This window comes from Bombus pascuorum, chromosome 3, assembly GCF_905332965.1.
Source record: "Bombus pascuorum chromosome 3, iyBomPasc1.1, whole genome shotgun sequence".
NCBI classification, from domain to species: Eukaryota; Metazoa; Arthropoda; class Insecta; order Hymenoptera; family Apidae; genus Bombus; species Bombus pascuorum.
In genome coordinates this window covers 12,869,466-12,894,414 of record NC_083490.1, presented here as the reverse complement: position 1 = coordinate 12,894,414, position 24,949 = coordinate 12,869,466, and the positions used below count along the sequence as shown (strand labels likewise).

The following is a 24,949-nucleotide window of genomic DNA, read 5'->3' as shown; positions in this document are numbered from 1 at the left end:
GCATCCGATGATGTGGAACCCCTAGCTTAAGATTCGTTTCGTTTCTCCGCTAACTTCGTTTTTGTTACCATTAGTAAGAAAATCAGCTTGTGAAGATGTTTTGTTTTGTGATTCAAGGTGAAATAAGATTAGTTCTTGACTTCAATTTCCTATGGTGAAGTATTCTATAAAAACTGGAAAAAGAAAAAGTAGCACCTTGATACTTCTGCTTACGACACATAAGGGCAGGTTAAAGTGACCAGTACGTGTAAGCACGTGAAACACGCGAGCATCGCCGATCGGTTCGGTTTTCTTAAGAAGCTTCTCTACAGATTTACAGAACGTTATTTGTAGACAGTGTCTTTTGTTCATATTTCAACGACAGACGAGAGAGACAAATTTAGAAATTCTTGGAAGAAATTAAATTGTTGAACAAAATAGTGGACCACCTTGCAATCGGGAAATAATTACGAAAAACACTAAAAAGGTATAATAAACTCCTAAAAGTAGCTGTTTGGAAAGAGATTTGTATTGAAATGAAGGGTTTGAAGAGAACTTGAACGTTTAAAGATTGAAATAAAATTGAGTGCTTAAGGAATAATGTTGAGAAAATACGAGAAAGCCGTAATGTACATCTGAAAGAAATTAGGGACGTTTAAGATGCAAAAATATTTGTATATTTTTGAATAATAAATTTAAGATGAATCTGAAAGTTAACGGGCGTGAATAAAATTTAACGCTCAGCAAATAATCTCGAGGAAACACGAAAAAGCCGTAATGAACACCTGAAAGGAATGATGATCGTTAGTGGAGGTGCGTTTGAAGTCACCGTATCGCAACGAGGCGTCAAACGTAAATCAACGTTTCACGGTCGCCGATTCCAGAGTCCGGTTTAATGAAATTCTCCAGAGAACACGTTCCCATAATGTTGAACGCGTGTCACGTCCCGCGGATGCGAGCTAAATTTCTCGTCCGCACGGAAGGAAGACGAATCCCTCGTGTGCTCGCGAAATAACACAGACGCCCGTCATGAAAATTAAGTCGTTGGCTCGATAAGGCGTCCGCAGTTTCCCTACGTTTCCAATCCGAGAACGAACGACCTTCAATTGGGGCGACTACGTAACTTTCGTCCCGACAAAAAAGCGTGCTTCACCTTGGTCGACTGATCGAACGAGCAGCTAATTGCTTTTTTTCGTCAAATCCACGGATAACGTAGCGCCCCTTCGTTTAATCAGTTAATTACAAAAAAACCCTACCCTGAGCAGACGTCGTGAAAATTTCGAAATATTAAAAAAGTTTCACGCGAACGAGTCTGCCCGAAGGTTAAACATCAGCTACGACTTCCGGGATTTTCAGAGTTCAATGAATGAGCTTGTTCGATTCAATTCGAAACACGTGTGGAATACGTGCTCGCCTTTGTATTATGAAGCGATTATGATGGAGTGACTATTGAGGTACTCCGACGATGAATGTGAGTGGTAGAATCGATAAGTCGTTCAATGATAGTAGCTTGCAGCATATGCGTCGCCAAATCGGTTAACCCGACGAAGTAAAAGTAGGAAACATTGATGAAATTATAATACAAGATAAGTATGGATCAAGTTCTTTGGCAATAAAATTTTAAAAAATTTCAGAAAGTTACGAGTTCAAGTTTGACTTGTGAATTGCTCGTATAAATATCGCGGGGAAAAAAGCATAGTTTCGTGAAATTCTTTATATTAATATCGCTTTAAGTCTAGAAAGAAATATTTCAATACAAAATAGCTAAAGAATGGAGGACGAAATTATGCAGAGGAATGAGATTCGGATTTTACTCCACCTCTGGATGCTTCGACAGGGAAAATCGTCCATTGCTATGGTCAGACGAATGGAAAACTAAGACGAAAAGAGGATTCCTTCATATTCTACGGATTCATCTTTTAACTCTTAAATCTTTTTTCGTCACGCGGGAAATCAAAGTCTGCATCAAACTCGTAATAAAAGCTCGAACGTTGGTGGAAGTTCGCGTGAAGCGAGGGTCGTTGAATCGATAAGTGTCTACCCCGATAGAAAATAACCAGGTTCGGCGGAAACAAAGGACGGTGTTCGCGACGTTCCGTGAAAATGCGTGACGCGGACCGAAGCGGCCACGGCTCGCGCAATTAAACTTCGAATGCCGTTTGCGGCAATCCGACGCGTTTAACCAGTCACTTCGATTCGAAATTACGATGGGAATTCGAAGGCAGATTTACCGCGACAGATTTAGCCCGAGGAATACTAATCGAGTGGCGTATGATGGACTGACGATATTCTGTCATAATTTCTAATACGTGCTTCGTCATTCTGCAAATCTATCGCGTCAATCAATGAAAGCAATCGTACGAGTTTTGCGAGATAGATACTAGATACTCTTTGTTGTGTTGTGAGATTTTGTTGTCTTCGAAATCACACTCCGATACGTTAAATATTTGATAGAGATCTGTAGAAAAGGATAGTTCGTATCCTGACAATTTTATATCAACACTGTAATTAATAATTAATTCTCTTGATTAATAGAAGAAATTATCAAACTCCGTGGAATAAATTTTTAACACATATTATTAATTATTAGGACACTTACTAATCTCGTAAGAAAAGAAAATGTGCTAATTTATTATATTTAAATTATCAGGGAAACATCGACTAAGAATACACAGAAGAAGTTTATAACGAACAAATTTATAGAAAATAATGAATTAACAAATTATATATTTCTGCCGTGATTCATTGAGTGAGATTTAATTAGAAAATTTTAGCTATCGAACATGTGTTATTGAGTGTAAATCAATTGGAATCGAATTCCAGAGCATCAATTTATAGGAAAGTTAATTCCCTTATCTTACGGTAATCCCTCGAATCGATTACTGTGCTTCTATCTTATCAAACACAGTACCACTCAAGAACTATTCCGTCATGCACTTTAGCTTGATTGAAGTCCAGCAACTTCTAATGCTATTAACTTCACGTTTAATGTTTTTCCTATCCATATGTATTTAATTCTTTCATTTAACAAAAACTATCTGGCACCTTTCCATCTTTCCAGATATGTTCAAACACTTAAAGAACCCTGCGCTTTTTGCCTTTCAAGTAAAGTTATAATTATATCTTACATTGCAATATACAGGCTGTTACAAAATAATAACTAAACAGCTTAAATCAAATAAAGAGAAACAAAGGTGACACGCAGTAACAAAGAAATATAATTTCAAGTGAGAAGAGTAGCGTTATTGCATTTCTCTTGCAATGCTCCCCTATTATCTGACCCATGGCACGATTAACAAGGCATTCTACGCTCATTAAGGTCCATTATTTCTGTTAATACGAGTCAGAATGATGTTAAATCGACGCAGACGATGATTGATGGCCAGGACAACGATAAACCGACGAACAGTCACGTTATTCTCGATCCACTTCCTGTGATAGAAGGGAAGGAAACGCGAGTTTGCTCGGAAACTTGTCTCGCTTAGCTGCCAACAACGAAACGACGCGGAAAACAAAATGCAAATTGCTTTTCTTTTCGACCTGGCCGCGTTTGACGCGCGATTTATCGACTATTCGAATGTGGAACGTCGCAGGATCGCATCTGCAACTTTTCTCATGCTATCCACACGCCGATTCCGGCCGCGATAAATCAAGCTTCTTTCGCGGCACTTCTCAACGTCATTCAGTGTCGACGAGTAATAAGTAACACGTCGAACATCATACAAGAAACTTGCCATGCTTCGATAAGGGCCTGCCCAACCAACAGCTTTGCGATCTTGATATATCGCCTTTGTTCGAAATTTTTCACGCGATGTTAGAACTCCTTGGAGGTCTGTGCTGGATATGTTTCATCGTTACATACTGTACTTTACTGTGCTTTTGCTTTTCTTTTTATCTTTCTTTTATTTCTTTTTTTTTTTTAAGGAAGATGAAAGATGGAGAAGGTTAACTCATTAACACATTCGCTATTGATTGCATGTGAATTATTCAGTTCAGGGAAATTGTATTGATCCATCCTATTTTAGAGATAGAATAGGTTATGATTAAAATATGTAGCCATAGAGGTGGTCATTTTGAAGAAAATAAATAGAACGACACTTAATTCCCAGCCCATTAGTCTGCCAAGTATTGAAACATTGAAATGAAACTAATACAAAATGGGTTAATGATATTCGGTGACGTGTGAATAGTAGGTGAATTATGCAATTTTGGAAGAAATCTCTAAATGATCTGACAATATTTTAAAGTACAATGTCAGGAAAAGGATTTTATCTTCGGACGTGAAAGTTTCTACAAATGGTAGAAAAGCATTCGTTAACAAACGAAACATTTACGCTTTACTCGTTACGTTATTCTTAATTTGATTGCAAATAGTGATATCTGTACGTATGTTTTAAAACTTAACGCTTATTTTCTCTCGTATTTGCGTTTACTATCTCCTTGCAATTTAATGGGTAATTGGGTAAAAGCCTAATCTTACCAATTAACTTATATATTACGATTTTGCTTTAAAATCATTATTATTCACTATGATTAAGTTACGATTATAACTGGGAGTTTAACATAAAAATAATTCCATCTAGAGAGTTTTTTGTATTTTATTTATCCTCGATATTCGGGTCAATATTTTACGATTAATTAAAAATAGTATTATTACGTTCGATGAGCATCGGATACGAATAAATTGAATCAAACGGCGGAAAAGTAATTTTTATTCGTCAAATTTCTCCAGTTGACGATCGAACATATAAGAATTACAATTTATAATATTGAATTTCAAATATGAAAACGAAGTTTTCTGTTATTTTCCCGATCCTGAATCGTTGTATAAACTTCTCTGTATTTATCTGGTTCGCTTATCTACGGTTAGACAGAGTTCCGAAATTCCAATTAAAACCTGAAGCGCTTGGAGTGTCTTCTCACATTCCAATAAAAACTGACATACATGGTACCATAAATTCACGAGAATACTGGATTTCAAGAGAAGAAAACTGTGTCCCAGCTTGCAAATCTAACATCATTCGCGTGTAACATATCTTCATATTCCAGGAAATAAAGGCTGTGAAGAAATCCTTTATTCTAGTTCTTAGGTTCATGCTTTTATTAAAAACCGTAAAATGCTAAGTGTAGTAAATTGACATTTTTTAAATCAATTCTCCAAATTAATAATTAACAATGGCTTCCAAATAATTTGGCAATAATTTTTCAATTTATCGAGTTGTGAAACTTTCTACTTCTTGCATAATTATTTCTAGTAAGTTTAATTATTTTCTAGCAATTTTAATTTTCATAATTTAATCATTTGCGTTATATCTTTTTATTCTATCGAATTTTCAAAGATTCCTGAGAAATTATCGAGTCCAAAAGCTTTTATTGATTCAGATCGTCCTATTTTGTTAGCTACTAAATTTAAAGTCTTGCAGTTGCAAGTACCAGATGTAAGTTCCTAATAAAGAGACTGACTATATATATAACTTTATGATTTAGCTAACGCCAAATCACCAATTAGCAACTATCCCAATTATCATCACTTCTCAGACACGCATACATCGCATGAAATTTGTGTGTTATTTCACAGCCGAAAGCGCACCGAAACTTCCAGAAACCGATGAAACACATGTCTCGTTCGAACTCCAGCAACTAAACATCGTCCGAACTTTCGAAAACATTTATCCACTCGCGCCTAACTGCACAAAAATTCATTTGCACAAATCTCGCGAAAGTTCGTCCTCTCTCATACAGGGTCTCGTCAGTTTCTCAAACGAATCTTTCTTTCTTTCTTAAATAAATTAATTTCATTCTCTACATATATATACTACATCTAACTGGTATTGATCTTTGAATGTAACACATAGACTGTTACATATTGAATTATATATATTTTGCTGCAACAGACTGAAGTGTACCATTTTGCAAAATATCATATTTTCTGACAATATCAGCTAAATAATTCACACTACGTTAATTACACTTACTCTATGAAATGTATCTTATTCTACTCGTTATCAACAAATTTAGTAACACGGATCAATCAACGTATTAAGAACGAATTAAAGAATATAAATTTTAAGAAGATTCCATTTTAAGAACGGAATATGCAGAGAAAAAGCGTGTAAAATCTTTACAGCCAAGTTCTTTTACAAGCCACTATATCTTGATGGATAATAACGCGTTAGGAAGCGAGTAACCTAACCACGTGACGCAATTGTGGGAGTAGGCGATCGTCGGCGGTGAATTTTCCGTTGCGTAAAACCCCTGCAATTAAAAGTCCGCGCAAAAATTGATTACGCAGTCACATCCTCTGCTTATCCCTCAGTAGGTCGTCGGCTTGGAAGACGAGGCGAAGGATGCAGGAAACAGTGTTACGGCAAGCGCATCGCTGCGCACGTTCGCCTCCTAGTGACGTAAATTTTCGTTGCGGTGGAACCTGGATTTTTACCGGAACCGCGGAACGTACGCATCTGGAGCGGAGCGAATTTGGCAGTGCTTCCTCGCGACGAGGCTGCAACGTGAAACTATAACACGACGGAGAACACCCTTTGCAGCACGTTTCACGATGTATGAATTATTCGTTGTACAAGACAGTTAAAGTTGGAAACTAAAGTCCCGAATTAGTGTTCCAATGAGATTATATTAATAATTGTCGGAAAATTTGTGGAATAATTTCAGCAACTTTTTAAGTGGATTGTTAATTCTGTACATTTTATCGAACGTCGTGAAAGATTTCTGTAGCATGTGTCGAACATTTTACGAAACATATGGATGCGTAACGTAAGAAGAAACTTAAGAAATTATTTTATTTAATCTTGTAATAAAAATTATTATATTTCTCAATAACATTATTACACGTTGCTCGCTGTCTGCTTCTTTTGTTTGTGTAACTATGAATTCAGCTTCGTGCATGTAAAATAAACTTTCGCTACGGAGGTTTAATTAAAAAAAATGGTGCAGTTAGAGCAGAACTTTCCTTCAGGAAATACCTTCGGATTACATAGTATGTGTATTTTTAAATTATTAGAAAACTACAAATATTTAATTTATGGTCACGCTAAAATCCACGATATATCAATATTTGCTCTAGCTGCGATAGAAATCCAACGATTGCTCGTTTGGCGTAATTATTCGAGGAACCCGTTACAGTTTCGATCGAGTTAGAATTAGGGCAACCGATGACCCATAAACACAGTTGGCATTAATACCGATAAACTCATTAGAATCGGTGTGACTGGATGTCCGGTTGGACTAATGATGGAAATTCAAGACGTGCTTCACTGTTGCTGCCTATACATTACGAATACCGAACTGAATCGGTGCGGAGAGCATAGCACGAAGATCAATTGAGAAATCACAGAATAAAAGCCGAGGATACGGCAACGAAAGTTTCACTGGCAAAGTTAGAGAAATAGTTACAAGTTCAAACAGCATTATGAGAAATGAAAAGTACCTTTTAAGTATGACTGAATATATATTTCTTAATTTCTGATTTAGTTCGTATACAACTGATACTGAAAGTTTTATGAATGTTGTAGCAATTAACTACACGTATGAAAAAAAGAATGCCGAACTTTTACTTCATAATACGGCTTTTATAAATCACAATGACTTTGCTTCCTTGTGTGTAACGCCCTGTACTTTCACTTCGAGAGGTACACATATAACGATTACATACATTGAAACGTAAGAATTTAGAACGTTAAAAGTATCAAATATTTTTTGTGAAAGGAAGTAAAAAGTGTTTTAAATGCTCGAGCAGATGTTATAGAATCTTTTTTACATCTTTAGAATTCTTTTACTTAAATGATATACATATTTGTTAATTACGCATATATAGACACAAATCTCACTGTTTTAGCAAATGCAATTCCTCTGAATTATATACCTGTCCCCGGCTTTTTATAATTCCTATGCTTTTAAACAAATGATAGACCTTTTACTCACGCAGATAAAAACCTAAAGCGTTATTATAAAATACAAGCATCTATCTTTTTGTAATAAAAATTCTTTTTATAAAAAAAAATAGCAAGAAACATCCATGTATAATTATAAACCAGGAAAATAAACAAAGTTCAAAAATTTACATCGCTAAGAATGAATTATCCAATAAAAACTATCCAATATCTACAATCTATAAATCCTCTTTCTTTCTCACTACAAAAATAACACTTCAAAAACTACAACTCTTGACGAAAATAAAAAGATGAATTTACACTTCTTGATTTCGTTACACTTTTCTGCTTAATCAATAATCATCAATCAACAATCATATCATAGAAAAAATTCACAATAAAAGACAGTGGAAATAATACTTCCCAGAAGTTTACAAATTATTAAAAAAAAAAAGAAATGAAGAAACTAACACTAAATTCACTAGATTTCTTCGCTTAATCAACATTCAACGATCAACATCAATCATATACAACAAATTCATGCGAAACCTATCCATCCAAAGTTCTATAAATCTGTTAACAAAAACAGAAAAATTAATGTATTCTAATCAGAGTGCAATACACTCTAATTTCCATATCATTTTCTTACCTGACATTCTTATTTAAAAATTCGTACGAAATAAAATGCTCGAATTTTTTCCAAAGATACTTACCATAAAGCATGGTGAAATTAAATTATAACGTGCAACATGACCGACAACGATAACCACAGACAACGAAATCTCGTAAGGGAACTCACCCTGAGAATAAATCGGGAACTCGCCGTCGCTGTGGCTGTGCGTGAGCATCCCCGTGGAATAAAACTGCCACAGGGCTCTCCTCCGGTTTTCCTCAGACGTGCCAGCGAGGACCTCGTCGTCGTCGGCGTGGTCCAGCAGACTCAACACCTCGGAGAGCGACAGATTGACGTTGATGTCCTCAGTACGACGAACAGTTCGACGGGGCAAACGTAATCGTTCGTACGCACGATACCCGATTTCTTCGTCGGGTTCCACTTTTCCCGCGATCACGCTCGTCTCACCGATGCTCGCTTGGCATCGCGTGAAACTCGCGTTTCCACCGTACACTGGTATTCGATTCACCGCGAATATTGGTTGAACGCACCACCAGCTTGAACTATCGCCGGGCCGATCATCGACTTTCCCTTTCTTTCTGCCTCTCGCTGGCCCGCACACACACACCACCTACGAACGCGATTTTTTCTTTTCTTTTCTTCTATCCTCCTCAATGATGCTGGCAATAGAGGGATCGATTAAGGAACGTGGAACGAGACTCCTCTCGAAACGAAGAAGAGAGGTCGAGACATCGATTTTGCATGATCTCAGCACTTCGAAGCTTCAGATGGTTTGTGCTGAGTTAGTTTTTGGCAAAGCATGTTTGCTCTACCTTCGATGTTGATTCAGTTTCGTGAGACGTATAAGCGTTTGGCGTGTATTCTTTCTTAATAATTGTGTTAATGTATGATAATATTTATAAATGAAGATTACAAGAAAGCAAGCACGATAAATTACATTATATCGGATAGGACGTATTAATGGTCTTTCCTTTCTGACATTTGCTTGATACTATAATTATCTTCTGATAATTAAAATATACACCTTGATGGGAAAATAATACAACGTAAAGTATTTAAAAAAATACAAACGTAAGATGATAAGTAAGCTTCTATTCGTATATTTTACAAAAAAAATCATTCAAATTCTAAAAAATTCACCGTAAAACTATAAATTTCTATAAAAAATTACAAATTGATTATTTCGATAATTCCATCGTTAAATTTACCCTGCTACTTCCAGTGCTAGATTTATTTGGATTTTTAATAATACATTATTTTGCTTTATCGGGCTTTATGAACTAACAATTGAAATAAGTGTGCGATGAGACGCGAACGTGGGCCGCTAAATAATAAGAACAAACGAAGCTTATTTAAATTAGGATACTAAACATCCCCTGAAGAAAAATACAGCTACAATCCCAATAATGTTGCATGGTGTCAGACTGTTCTGTTAATGCGATAGAGCAGACCGCTGCATAAGGCGTTTACTTGGAACGTCGCTATCCAACTACCGCAATCTCTGTAACTCGATAAGCAGTTACTTTATGTAAGCCGTTTTAATCGATCGTAGGACAAGCTACGCTTCGACATTAAAAATGTCACAAAAGCAATTTTCGCATAGGTATATACCTACACTAGTGGACATTTCTGTTGGCACGAAGTCAATAGAAATTTCTACGAAAAGTTTGCCAATAATGTAACGGGCTATTACTCTTTTAAAATCACTATCGCGGCTGTATTGGTCTATTAGGTCGAAAATTGAAATTAATTCCAAGGGAACTAAGGAAATGGTCGTATTTCGCCGAACTCATTTTTTAACTTACAAAAATTATATATTGATCGTATTTTGTACAGGCTCGTGATAGCTACGAGGTTTTTTATCAATTTCGAGCTTTCTTTGCTGGAAAAATATCTGAAAATCATTATGGCGATTATATTGGCTCGTTATTTCGAAAATTTTTATTAATTCTAAAAGTATTACTAAACATACGAATATCATTTATCGATCACATTTTATATATTTTTAGATATAATAACGAAGAACGCTTTATGGACTATGTATATTTGACGCACAACATCTTAATAATCACTGACAAAATTTTAGCTGTTCTTATGCATCATAATCTACCAGACGCAGGGCTAATTATCTGCCTAATTATCTCTCTGGTTTGGTAGAGGTGTGGTAATGTTCAGCGCAGAAGTTGAAGCGTTATAGTGTTTTGTTACGAAATTTGTTAAACCTCAGTATCATCACAATACACCGGAACTTCCTTTCCTGAACACGCGTAATACAATAATTTGGAACACACAAATTATAAATAGTACAGTTGTTCTACAAATTTGGTACATTTGTGATTCTGTTCTACATGAAATATGACAAGTTATTATCCGAGAATAATTACTATCAATCACTTTTGAATTACTTTAATTCTCATTTACTTAAAACAATGTACCATGAAAATGCAAATACTATTCACATCATTAAGAAACATTCTAATACCTAATTAAGTAGCAAAATGTTTACACACCATTTCCATCCAAAATCTCAACAGCGCTACACAAAAATCGTTTCAGCAAAATTACCCTCGCTTGCCCTCTTCTCATTTGCCACCCCTATTTCTCTACCCCTAAAGAAGATGATCCCCTAAATGTAAACTAAAAACTCAGTCAAAAGCATCCACCCACTTTCGTCTCACTGAAAGCAGATTTGCCTGATGGTGGCAAACAATATAGCTTGGGCATTCTAGAATGAAAAAACAAAGGGAGTAATGTATCGAACTGACATCGCAGGGTGGCGATATTTGTCGCGTCGCGTCGCAGCCACGAAGAGAATCAGATGTCGTCATCGAAACGGTCCAGCCGGCGGCGTATCGGTCTGAACAACAAAGCGAAGTGAGAACAAAACAAAACGAGAGTAAAGAGAGAAAAAAAAGGATGGCTGTCTCCACGCGTCGCGACGCTCGTCCGTTTCTGCACACGTAAATTTATACCGCGGCTATTAATACGTCGGGCCTCGCGCGTTGATCGATCGCTCGAGGGAAGAGGAAGGGACCGCGAGCAGAGATTGAACCGCGCCTTTGTTGGTGAAGGGCCACGAGTTTTTCCCTTAGATAAATCGAGAGTACTGCTCTGCTAATAACGAGGCCCCACGGCCAAGCTTATCCCTGTCTCCTGGTTCGATTCGCGATCACCGTTACCTTCGCTCGTTCGTTACTAGAATTTATTCTCCGTTCGCGATTGGAATCTGCCCGCGCTATCGTTGCGTGTCCGTGAGAAATTGAAATTGACTCGACCATGCTCGCCGCCGGCAATAAATCGATATTACTATTTCGGCGTGATGAAAAACAGCGGGAATGCGTATCTTTACGTTTCTTTCGTGAAATCCGCGACAGTTGATATATTGGACGTGGAAAACATTCTGTGCCATTAGTTTCATACTTTAGAACTTTATTCTCTGATACTGGAGCTATCAAAATGGTGAAGGTAGACAATTTATGGTATTTTGTGACGGAATTTTGTTAATCTATAGCGACGTATTTTTGCGAATTTGAATTATTTCTATATATAAAATACGCTATCTTTTCTAAAATATATTTAAAACACAGCGATTGGATAACCAAAATGATCACGTAATCTCCAAGAATGAAGTGATCTTTTAGATCATTTCATAGATTTCATAGATTATGTTTTATCAATCTATTATTTCCTGAGATCGATCAATTTTTAATTTTGTAAATTTATTTCCATATTGTTATCGGTACAAAGTATGCGGCAGAATTTGAATTACATCGTTCGTGATAAATAAGATAAATGATACAGAGAATGTAGGTACTTGCCAAGAGATACATTTCAATATTTACTGTATTATTCGTTTATGATAAACGAGACGAATCATAGAGGAAGTAGGAACTCTTTCCAAGAGACACATTTAAATATTTGCTTACTAAAAATCGTACGAATCGATAGATTATATAACATCGTAAATGGTGAAAGGAAAAAGCGATACAATGGACCGTATATTAACTGCATGAGTTTGTTCAAGTAAAGATTGATTCGCAGTTTGAGTGCTGGAATTTATATGGATGCAGGGAATTGTCTTTAACGACATAAAATTCCCTTATTGGCTTTCGTCTTTCTTTGTACGCTCTGCGAATAGAAGACGTATACATTTTCGTGCCAATAATCTCTGCCTTGTTCAGTATTTAATAAATCACAATCGGTTATCGCTAATAAATTCAAATTTTTATATCATCTTTTGATAAAGATTATACGTTTGAAAATTGCTAAACGTTATTATCAAGTAGTCTGTACTATTTGTACCTGAATCATCACAGGATTACACGACTATTCAAAGCAATTAGGAAATATGATATTTGTAGAGCAAACTGAATATCAGATTGCAGATCAAACATCAGCAGCAATACCACTGTGCCTACAATTAACACGATATTTCTTTTAAAGTTTGCGAGGTGTAAACATCGCGTCAATTCATCAACCTACGTGATACAGGCTATCGTTCGCAATTTAATAAAAAGTTACATATCAGTTCCTAAAACTTCAATTATCCCATTCGGCTAACCAAATTTTGCCCAACTCCCAACGGAACAATCGAAAAACGAGAACTGAAGAAAGAACTGAAAGCATCCGCAGGGAGAGACCACGTGAAGCATCGAGCTCGGCGAAACTGTACGCGAAGTGAACCTTCTCCAGAGGACAATCCGCAAGAACGAAGACGAAGGCACGCAAAGATCGGTCGAGTCAAGGGACCTTCTTTTCTCGATCTCTCGACTTCGACTCGTTCCACGATTCCAAACTTGCAGTCCGCACGAGTGAACTTATCAACATATTTACCACGCACTTAGTCCAGGTTCGCAAGACCAGCTCAGCCTCGTCACCCTTCTCGAGCCAACAATCTTCCTTTCACTTGCAGCGGTTACGCAAAAACCTTCGATCAAGCCACGTCGATCACATCACACGCGATTTCAGATGCACGCGCGCGTCCGATGATTCGCCACAAATCGGAAATTCTGAACGAGATCAAGGCAACGACAGGACGATCCGACGAGAGGTGATCTATAGGATCTACGAGGGCGGAGAATGGGCCGTGTCACGACGATCGTCGATCGAGTAGGTCGTGAAGGGTTCGATCACAAAGAAACGTGCGTGGTACGCGCGACGGAGCGGGAAGGACTTTCGTCCAGGACGGGTTCGATGCGCGCACTGGGGATGAGAGAGAGCCAGGGAGCAACCCGGAGAACAGAGAACGCCGACATCCGCGCTCGAGCGACAAAGAGGGTTGGCCAGGCTGTCGGAGCAAGCGAGAGGATAAGGGGGCGGTGCAACAGGGAGAGAGAGAGAAAGAGGAAGGCGAAACGGCGCAAGCTTAAGCCCGCTACCGGGCTTCGAAATACGCATACGACATAGTAGCGCACACCAGCTAACCGTGAACGAGTCCCGATTCCGGAATACGAATGCTCCAGCGACGTGTCGTTGTCCCGTTTCCGAGAGGCCTCGCTATATACTACAAACGTCGCGAGCTACGTTTTCGTTTTATTTTTTTAAATGACAATTTTCCGGTTGACATTTCCCTCGTGTTCTTCCGGATTGTTCGAATTTTAAACTATAAAATTCTGCGTTTTCGAGTGGAACAGAAAGACAGCGTGGTGTAGAGCAGCGGGAAAGTAAAGAGGGAAAGAGGAATAGGAAGAGCGAAGCTGGCGTAGAATATTGCGGATGAAGGATAAATGGAGCGAACGAGATGGCAGGGAAGAAGATAGTCATAGGCTGTGCAAAACAGCGAGAGAGGGTGCATCTTCTCCAAGCACGGAAACGAAACGTTTAGCGGCCGATTTTGAAAAGTGCACTCTTCCAACGTCCTCTTTTTGTCTCTTCCTCTCCCCTCTCTCTTTGCTGATGTTCCCATTCTGCGAGTCGCCACCTGCTATGACCCAGTTCCCCTAGGCGACCTTACAACGCGGTTCGTCCTAAATTCGTGCGTTAACAACCCCGCCTCGCCGTTATTAATTATTATCGCGCTCTCAGTTGAATCTCTAATTGAAGAAAAATAGTCGAGTGCAGGGTAAACGTTTTAATCGGTGCCGCTGTGGCGAGCGTTTAGGTATGACGATAATTAAAACTCGCACGCGAATCTGCCAGCTTAATTGCCCGCTATTTATTCCCATCGGCATCGTTCGGTAACGCGATGCATCCTATGAATCGACGATTGTTCGTAAAGGTGAGAAAGGAGATTGCTTCTTCTTTTTCCTTTTTCCCTTAATTGCCTTTAGGGTGAGACTAACAATAAATGAGAACCTAGGATCGAAAATGTCGCGAAACGAGGCTACGGTGGCGAACATCGTTAGCTATTACGCTCGACTAGGTTTATTCGACGGTTCCGTGCCAAAACTTCCCAGTTCGTTAAGCTGTGTCGAAGAAGGGAAGAATATTAGAAGTCACGCGGCTCGCAGCGGCGCGGAACAGTTTGGGCTAGAAACGGAAGACGGGCAACGATAAATCGCTCGTACGTGACGGCGCGACAGAATCGTATAAATATTGAAACACTTATCACCTTCCTCTTTTTGATTTTCTTTCTTCCTTTTCTCTCTGAGTGGAGAGAGAACTTTTCATCAGAGAGTGGATTAGTGAGAATTAAATAGGACAGGCGGAAAATCGTTATTAGGGAAATTTTTACTGGCAAATTGTATATTGATGTCTGTTTGCTGTGACACTGTTCGAACTATATCGTAGGTTTGCTGAAAGAGTGACGTAAATGAGCAAAGTAAACTTTTCAGCAAATCGGTTTCAAATAGAACCTTTTCCAATTATTTAGCAACAAACAAATTTTTTCGTTTACAATTCAACGAATGTTCCTTGAGCTTCCACGGTTTGTAATAAAAATTATATATACGGTTCTTTATATATTATTCTTTGATAAAATTAACGAACACTCATCGTTACGTATTAACGTGAAAGAAAATGGAAAATAAAATATTCGCTTTGACGAAAGACCGTAGCGAAATCAAATTCTACGAATGAAAACTATAATAATAAATTAATCCCGAAATTTTATGTATTGCGCAGACATTCGAATCAGTTATCCGTTTTCCAATTTAATCCTTACTGCGAGTTTGCAAAATTAACGGACACAAATCGAGCGTCGAAACGACAAGACACATTTATTATAGGCTGCACACGACTAAGCCAATCTACAGAAATGTTTCAATCATTTTCCTATCGCGATTTGACAGCGTAACGGCAGCGTAATAACAATTATCAACCATCCCGTATCTAACGATCGAACTCAGCCTTCGAATTTGTGGGATCGCGTGGAACATGTGAATCCACTTGCCCAACTGCATTTCGCGGATTAACGATGTACAACGTCACGGACATCAACCAGCGAATAATAGCGTTGTTGTGTCAAAATCGAAGCTTTCTCCTTCTTTTTATTGGAAATAAAAACGAAAAAATTCGTTGGAGAGAACAGAGTGGTTTACAAGGAGAAATGTAAAACAGATATCTTTCTGTATTTCACTATTTTATGCTGGAAGTAAAATATTTACTTACAATTAAAAGACAAAGATAATGATTAAAACAAATATTTCTATGTAATATGACATTTGTGAGTGTTTGAAATTCGTGGTGTAAAATTTATGAACGTTTAAAATTTGTCGTGTAAATGTTTGTGAAATTTTTTACATAAAAATTATATAGTTTAATTAGAGACGTTCGATGAATTCAAGAAAAGCTTCAATATTTCAGTATAATATTATACTGTACCATCGATCGAGACAAAGAGGAAATTTTATAAACATGGTGCACAGAAGCAAAAAGATATGGATATCTATACGCTTTCAATAAAAGTTATGATTGACAAAAGTGTAAAACCCGCAACCATTTCGAAACAAAATATGAAAATTATGAATAGTTAGGTAATCACTAAGGTTTTGCGTACTTGCAGAGACTTTGCATCCCTGCTCATAAAAATCACAAATCCAGAAATGATATCTTATTTCATAAAGTAGATTCTAACTGCGATCAACTAAATTCCTCAAACAGCTACTACGGAATATCACGAAGAAGATTTTCCAACATCCTATTCTACTCCAACATCTCGACGACTCTTAGTTCTAGTTCTATCCTGCAAAACAAATATTTTTCGTTTAAATAAACTCCAAGGAGTTTGTAATAAAAATTCTCACCTCTTGCAGCGATTCTAACATTTTATGAAATATCGTGAAGAAAGTCTTCCAACATCTTGAAGATTCTGTCTTTCTAATTTTTAATTTTATTCTCCAAACCGAATACTTCATGTCAAAATAAATTCGAGCGAGTTTATAATAAAAATTCACGTGTTTTTTAACGTGCCCTTGTAAAAAGTACAAGATAGATAGATCATCAATGTTTAATGGACGGATGTTTCAATCTCTGTAGCTTGATCTAGCGTCGGAGATGCAACAGTCTGCTTTTCAACAATAACAGAGTTGCATTTTAAACATATGAAGCGTCGATGCATGTGGCAAATTATTTATACCCACTTTCATAATTACAAATCGAAGCTCATATCGGGGATTGTTAATGATGAGCATGATCTCGCGTTAAAAGTTAATTAATTGATTGCTTATTGACTATAATGATATTTGGAACTACAATGGAGGCGATCGTTTCCATTTTGTCGTAAACCGCCGCTAGTTTCCACGGTGTACAAAGACAAATTTTCATTGCTGATACACCAGATCGATAGGTGCAACCAGGTGTGCTTCCATCTGACGTATCGACCAGAAGTGAAACAGTAGAGCAAGAGCGAAACTGTTGTTGCCTTGGTTATCACTCACCGGTATCACCATTACTCTGTGTCGTCGTTTCCTCATTTTGGGTATCGTCGTTGTTCAGCGGTGGCTTCGTTATTTCTTCTGCTGAAAAATAATTTACGAACATTATAAATTTGTGTAATTAATTGGAAAAAATTTAATTCAAATAACAGTAAGGATATAATTAAAGGAATGGTGCTATAAAATCAAGAATAATTAAAGAACATTAAAAAAATATAATTAATTCTATTTGAAACAAGTGTTTGAAAATTTTATACAAATATTTGAGAGTAAAGATTAGAGGCGTATGAAGACAAGAACATTGCACATGTTTATACTGGATCTTCAAAAATATTTATTTAAGAAAATTCTTCTATATACATAATTTTATTTGATTAACACTTCTTTGTGTATCATCGATAAAGTATCTGTCAGAGATTACCGATTTCACGCTTTCTGCAATGTAATCTAGACCATTCAAAATTCTCGTCGAGGTTTCTGGAATCTGGACTAGATTTCAGCTATTAACTAATAAGTGAACTACATGTATATTAGTACAGACGAGAATAAATCTGACAATGCTTTTTTGTACTTCACGTTTCAGGATCACCTGATCTCTTATCATTTTCGTGTCGCACACGACATTATCAATTAAGTACAATAATGATTTAAATCAAAATCTAATTTTTCTATGAAACTACATACAGTATAGAACAAGCTATTTCGTAATTACAAAATAAAGAATGCTATATGCTTATAGCATTTCTGTTCATCGTTATACAAAGTGAATGGAAAGCAATTGATAAAAAGATAATTTTGAATAGAAGCTACCATGCTTATAGAATATTGTATTTACCCATTTTTCTCGCTTACGATTAGAGTCAGTAATAGATATAATGCTAAATTTTTATTAAATAAATCAACATAGGAAGATAGCTTACATTAATAATTAAAGTGAAGTAATGTTTTAACGTAGTCTTATATGATATAAAACAGAATTATATTCGTGTAAACATAGTAAATTCATATACATATTTACTACATAATTGTTGGACGTCAGTATAAGCTTAAATAAGTTAAAAACTTTATAAATTGGTATAAAGTATTATGGTAAATAATAAAAATTCGAAGCTTATAATAACACTCTGAAAAATCTAATATTTAAATAATATATCAATTCTTTCCTCTTTGGAAGACGTAGTATTGCAATTTTTATTTCATACCAAGTAGAATTTTTATACAGTGTGGAACAGATAAAGTGTTGGGTATAGGCTATTTGCCCCAAAATCATTGCAGATATCAACTTGAAGTTTTCAAACGTTAAATGGTACAAAAAGACTATCTCACAGTGTAAGATATTGTGAGGGTGATTTTCTTAAGACAAAAATATGTACTATTCCCATTTCTTTTTATTTTATGCAAGGAAAGTTCCACGGTGTCAGAAAATATTAAAAAAAATTTATTCTGCTTTGAAAATTATTTCTCAAATAGATCACCTAATTTAACGTCAGTTGATTATTTTTTATTGAGCTATGTAAAGGAAACAATAATTACAACGACACTGACTATGAAAAAAGATATTAAAAGATGAATTCAGACCGCATGTAAATCTATAATTCCAATAATGTTATCAAATATTGGCAAAACTATTATAAGAATAGATACGTGTTTTCAAATCATAATATATTTCTTTTGATATCTTTCCACATCGTGACAAAACTCTCCTTACGTAAGGTATTTTCCGCTATAACTCTTTAACTATGTAAAATAAGAAAAAATATCTTGGGTAAAAGTAATTAGATTTGATAACATTTGTCCGAATATCGATAAATTAATGTCACCCTATTAAAAAAAAAAAAAAAAATGGGGTAACATCCCTTCCATCCCCAAGAAACTCAGCCGCACAATATCTTACAGCCTAAAGTGTTAACCCCTCTATACTACTTAACACCAAAAAATTTAAAGTTGATATCTACAATGGCTTCGGAGAAGGAACTTGTAATATTTTTATCTGCCCCACCCATATGTACATTTACCGTGTCCATGATTGACGATAACTGGTCAACTTCATTTTTATAACATAACTATTTCCATTATAAACTAGCATTTAATATAATATTAATATAATTACAGATGAAAAACTAATGACATGAAACTTTAAATGTAGTTGTAGCTTGCAATAAATATGTAAATTATAATGTTAATTATAATATATTGCTGAAGGTATAAATGTGCAGTAATAATCTAAAAATTATTGATTGTTATAATAGGAAAATCAGATTTCGACGTACCGAAAGTTTTGCCCTCTCTCCAAACATTCACGATGACTTTGAATGATACTACAGCGGGAAATCGTTACTACTACCTGAACCTTCGCAGCGTACACATCGACAACACGGAAACATATTATCGTAAGCTGGCCGTTATTTAATATTTCTAATACTTTATTTATAGCAATTAAATCACGGATTCATTTCTATAACATCCCTAAATATTATTTAACATTGTCAATAAATTATTTTATTTCAATAATATTTCCAAACATTACTTAAGAATTTTAAAAATCTGTTTATAACAACATAAAATCATTGATTTAATTATTCACTACCTTTAAACATTATTTAACAATTTTAATAAATTCCTTATAACAATGAAATAATTATTCTGTTTCTATAACATTTCAAAACACAATTTAATATTTTAATAATTTGTTTTCTCTTCTGTTCCTTTCTGCCACCAAAGTGTGCCCTTTATAGAACCGATAGGAGAATTTGAGAAGAAAAGAAACAACGTTCATAGACTCGAGCAAAGAATTTGTGGCAACTAATTTCCAATTCTACGACGGTGAGTCGCATAATTTGGTTTCTTCGGTGATTGGTTAAAGATTCAAATATGATAATCCGAACTGAAATGCGACCTCAATTTTGAACTGAAAAGCCTTTCATTGCAACGAGTGTCATCACACTCGTGCAGTGTAGGTCTTGATAATTAATATTCTTCAATAGTTTACGTCACAATAATCTACCTTCGTATGCATGCTTCTCACTTATTTTTCTTACAATTAGTGGATTTCAATCGACTACTGTAAGCTGTAGTATTCCGTGTTCCTGAGAACATAAAGAATAAAATTATTTAAAATTCAAATATAATAGAAGTGTTCTTAAGAATTCTCATATATATACTCTAGTCTACTCTCCTTAATAAATTATATATTAAACTGTAGTTAATGTGATATAATATTACGTATATATACATATTATATACACATCTCTATGTATATAGGATATATATTTTAGAGAGTCTGAATTTGTGCAATAAATTTTAAGAACAATCTTTATGCTCACGTATATCTGTAGATATCATACTAAACTCAAGCTTGTGTAAATGCCACAAGCTTTTTCAAGATATTCAATTTCCAATCAATGGGATTAGGGGTCCAGGGTGGGTCTCGTATGCGTAGTCACCTCCTCGTGGTGAGACCTGGTAATTAACATTGTTTTCCAAAGATTAATCTTTACAATCATGTTTTTATACCAACAAATTAATCTTTAGAACACGATATGAAGCTAAGAACTACGCTCTCTGTAATTCGATGTAGATCGCAAAAAATTCTCATAAATATCTTAGGTAATTTAGCCTGGACTACAGTTACTCGTTAACAAGTGAACTATTAGTACTTGACGTGGAATGCTCTGGAAGGCGTGCATTTTAGTCTTAACTACTTATATGATAGACATATGCAATATATACATGTAATTGAAGAAACAAATTTTAAATACAGGTTTTCGCCGTCTATCGGTCTAATAATGTAAATAAACGATTACCATTCGGCAAATTTGTATTTCTAATAATAGGATTGCATGCTTGTATACATTGTGTCATTAGAAATATACTCATGCTGGAAATTATATCACACTGCTCATTTGCTTGCTTAAAATAAAAATTTATAACAATAAAAATATGTACTTTCATTTTAAAAAATTACTTTGATGTTGAAATTTCCTAATCACGATAGATGATTTCAATTTTTCAAAATATTTAGATATTATATTAACTTCCTCCTGTTGAGTGAAACAATTCTCATAGAAAATCTTCTTGCGTTTTTTATAGCTAGATACGAAATTCTATATAATGCCAGGTCTATCCCATAATTAATTAATAGTACTAGGACTATTTGTGTTGTGATTGATTGATTAGTTCAAATTATACTTTATCGAAAATTAAAATAAAACCTTCTTGCGGTAATTACAGCAAAATAGCTTTTCCGATATGTTTCGGGAATTAGTTCGTAGGAACAATAGTTCAGTGGTAATCTGTAAATTGCGCTTATGAAACCCATATCTGTGCAACAATACATTGACAATAAGATAATGAAACTGTGAAGTTATGATCTTCAAATATATGTTAATGCTATACATAAGTAAAAGTTCGAGTATTATCAAATTATTATATAGAAACAAGGTGAACGAATAAACATAAGCATTTAGAAATATCACATACAACTGTTACATAATTCAATAATTATAATAAATTAATGTTAAACGTCCTAGTAATTACAAATAACCTTAGTATTACCAGACTTTAATTTATAATTTATTTTTTTCAAACATGTTTTCCACAACTATGTTTATAACATCATGAAATTTTTACAAACATATTTTACAAAATACAATATCTGAATACAAAGGATAATAAATTAAAAAATATTTATTACACCATTTTAAAATATTGCCCTTAACGTGCATGACTTGTGCTTTTTCATTTGTTCTTTTAAATAGTTAAAGTTTTAACCGTTTAAGTAGTTTTTTGTTTTTGTACATAAAACGATAGCAGTCTTTGTCATTTGATACTGTACGGTAACATCCTGGAAAATCCCTACAGATTAAATCCTTCCATAATTGTGATTCTGAGCATATATCATGGAATGCTTTACAACACTGTGCCATCCTTGTTACACTATAGGCATCCATCAGTCTTAAAATTCTTAACTTCAACTCAATTGGAATAGTTTCAAGACTAGGACCCATTATACCAGCTTTGATAAATACATCTCTACGCACTGGTGTAGATAATTGATCCTTAAACCTATTAAACAATTTAATAAGAACAAGTATAATCCTTTTTAAACAATTAGCATAGCTATAAATTTATTATACCTGTGAGATATTGCTTTAAGATTCATGTACCGTCCATAAAGATCACTCGAGTAAGGATTAACATACTTCAGAGTCTGTACACTTATACTGTAAGTTGTTTTTCCATCCATAAGGGAAAAAAAATTCAAAATCAATGTGTCTCCCAGAGGGATTACAACTAGTTTGCATTCTATATCAGGGACACTTTCTAGTTGAAAATACATTTCATATATTCCCGTGTCTCGCGATTTCCAATTTTTTGGTATATAGAGTAGTTTTGGACTGTGACAGATGCATTTTACAACATACAATACTACAATTCATGGCTAAAAATACACGCTATCGATGATAATGCGTACCATTGTGGCCGGTCACTATATGACGGTGACAAATAAAAACCAGCCTCTGCTAACAATACTATTATTAAAGCAACAATATAATCGTGATGCGTGGATTCTTTATCTAAATCGTTTAATATTCTTTCTAATAATGGTGCTAATTTGGTACGAGTACATTCTTCTGCTAAAATTGATTTCAACATTATATTTTCCCAATATAATTTTAACCTCTGAACACACAAGTTATGGTACAATGTCTATCACTGCACTTGTAATGTTTTGTTTATAGCAAGTTAGGTTACTTCATGGTTGCGCCACTAACGCCATCATTTCATACTAAAAGATCCTACCGCGCCATCTGTTTCAATTTTAATAAATATAGAAATAAATTTTTATTCAATATTTATTTCTATATTTATTAAAAATATCCATTTTCTAAATGAATATTACAAAATCGGATATTTATATTGGAATATATTAGTTTTATGATTATATTTGTGTATTTCAAACGACCTGATTATAGGATACCTGGATTTTTTATATTTTGTGGCGACCTCTCTAAGAAAACATACAGATTGTAACAGATCAAAATCGAAAAGACAAAAGATATCATACATTTAATGAATAGCAATTTATTTGTATATACTATATATTCTAATGCAGTTTAATTTGTAATCACGTATAAATTAACATACGCAGTCGCGCAGCATAGCAATTCTACAGATGTCAGAACATATCGGTATATGGTAACAGAAATGACAAGTTATGGTTAATGTTTTGTCACGTTACAGGAGTGCAACCAGTTTAAGTGATGTAGACAGTTAATATGCAAGAAGTCCCACGTATCTAATACCTATATGGTTTACAGCTTATCGCGGATAGCTTATGAGTGTGTCATTTTTTCGTCGATAAGAGAGTTTGTCATGTCACTTTCTTAATGATTAAATTACTGTACCCATTTACAATTGTATTTCTTAAATCAATTTTTCGACATTTAAAACAAAATTAACGAAATTAACTGCAGAAATTATAGACTTCTGCGATTCTTTCGATAAACTGCGTTAACAGCTTTCTTGTTTAACAGCGCCACCACGAAAATTAAAAATTCGAAGCCAGTCAAACGAAGATAAAATAAATAAAATAAAACCGGTATAGGAACTCGTTGCGTTTTTTTCATGGGAATGTCTCAACGAACTCGTCGCTAACGGCGAACAAAATCAATTACACACATTGCCAGTTATACGTGTACATAGATTAAATTTAAACTTGCGTTTTGTTTGAGGTAAACCAGATTTGTATGTTTACGATCAATTTCAATCATACAAATAATTACTCTGATTCAGAAAGTTGTTTCACGATGTCTTATCCATCTGTCTGTCTAGCAATAATCCTTCCGCCAGTAACGTAATGTTAAATCTCTCAGCCATAATAATTTTCAATAAAACTCATGCATAAATATAATATTTGAAACCTAATGCTCGCAAACTGATCAAACAGAAAATCCTATCAGATATGAATCAAATAAAAAAGTACAAATATATCAATTTATTATCGGTGAGAGAAAGGACTGATAAGATTAAAAATGTAATGTTGCAATCAATCGTCATCGAGAAATCGTCATTTTAAAAGTAACGCATCAGATTTTTTAACAAAACCTTTTATTGGTCCCAGTTTGTGATAAATGTCATCGGTGATTCGCCGACATTTTTGACACTTAGTACGCGCGAAAATTAAGTCGTATAGGTGAACGATGAGTCACGTGATCGACGACGACATGTTAGTTAGAAAATACCGGGATAGTGAACAGGCCCAGACGGGCCCATAAATATCCCTGTACGCTCCTGTTCGGCATGCGAGAGCGCTCCGTACCACTTGTTGCATGGCCGCGCTCGACAGTCGCGTTTGAATAAAATAGCTCTCAAACTGCTACGGGATATTTTAGCAGGGCTAACATACCGGGAGAACCGGATATCTCAGCGTCCTCCTGGCTCGGTGTTTCGGCCACTTTCGTCTGCCCATGGGACACAACACTAGTCACTACACTTGACACCACCGACTCGCACGATTCGGCCATTTTCAGGTTAACTCGCGTTTATCCGCACGACGGCTAGTTACCTCGCCGCATTCGAATCCGAATCCTTTTTCGAAACTTCCACACACGCTTCGCGGTTCATAACACTCGACT

At 35.4% G+C, this 24,949-nt stretch overlaps 2 protein-coding genes across 9 annotated transcripts in view; both read right to left on the bottom strand.

Moving 5' to 3' along the window:
• Positions 1-24,913, bottom strand: part of LOC132905063 (phosphatase and actin regulator 4B) — a 397,089-nt gene extending 372,176 nt beyond the window's left edge. The window contains exons 1-2 of one of the 6 annotated variants that reach the window (XM_060955998.1): positions 24,721-24,913; positions 17,316-17,396 (exon numbers count right to left, since the gene is read on the bottom strand). In XM_060955998.1, the coding sequence (XP_060811981.1) occupies positions 17,316-17,396; positions 24,721-24,838 (199 nt within the window). In that variant the 5' untranslated portion in view covers positions 24,839-24,913. Of the gene's footprint in view, positions 1-8,664; positions 9,159-13,332; positions 13,928-17,315; positions 17,397-24,720 lie in introns of those variants that run through there. The other 5 variants (XM_060955999.1, XM_060956002.1, XM_060956004.1 and 2 more) reach the window with 5 other exon arrangements.
• LOC132905068 (F-box only protein 7-like) lies at positions 17,623-23,100 on the bottom strand. 3 transcript variants are annotated; one of them, XR_009657728.1, is made up of 6 exons: positions 22,786-23,100; positions 22,448-22,708; positions 22,110-22,376; positions 21,524-21,604; positions 20,636-20,771; positions 17,623-20,398 (listed from the first exon to the last, which is right to left on the bottom strand). XR_009657728.1 is itself a non-coding variant. In XM_060956020.1 (5 exons), the coding sequence occupies exons 1-5, from the start codon at positions 22,965-22,967 to the stop codon at positions 20,720-20,722; spliced, it is 843 nt and encodes a 280-aa protein (XP_060812003.1). In that variant the 5' UTR covers positions 22,968-23,100; the 3' UTR covers positions 17,623-20,719. The 3 variants fall into 3 exon arrangements, 1 of the variants encoding a protein (XP_060812003.1); XR_009657729.1 differs by lacking the exon at positions 21,524-21,604 and having other exon boundaries at positions 22,786-23,098; XM_060956020.1 differs by having other exon boundaries at positions 17,623-20,771.
• Positions 24,914-24,949: the final 36 nt, after the last annotated feature.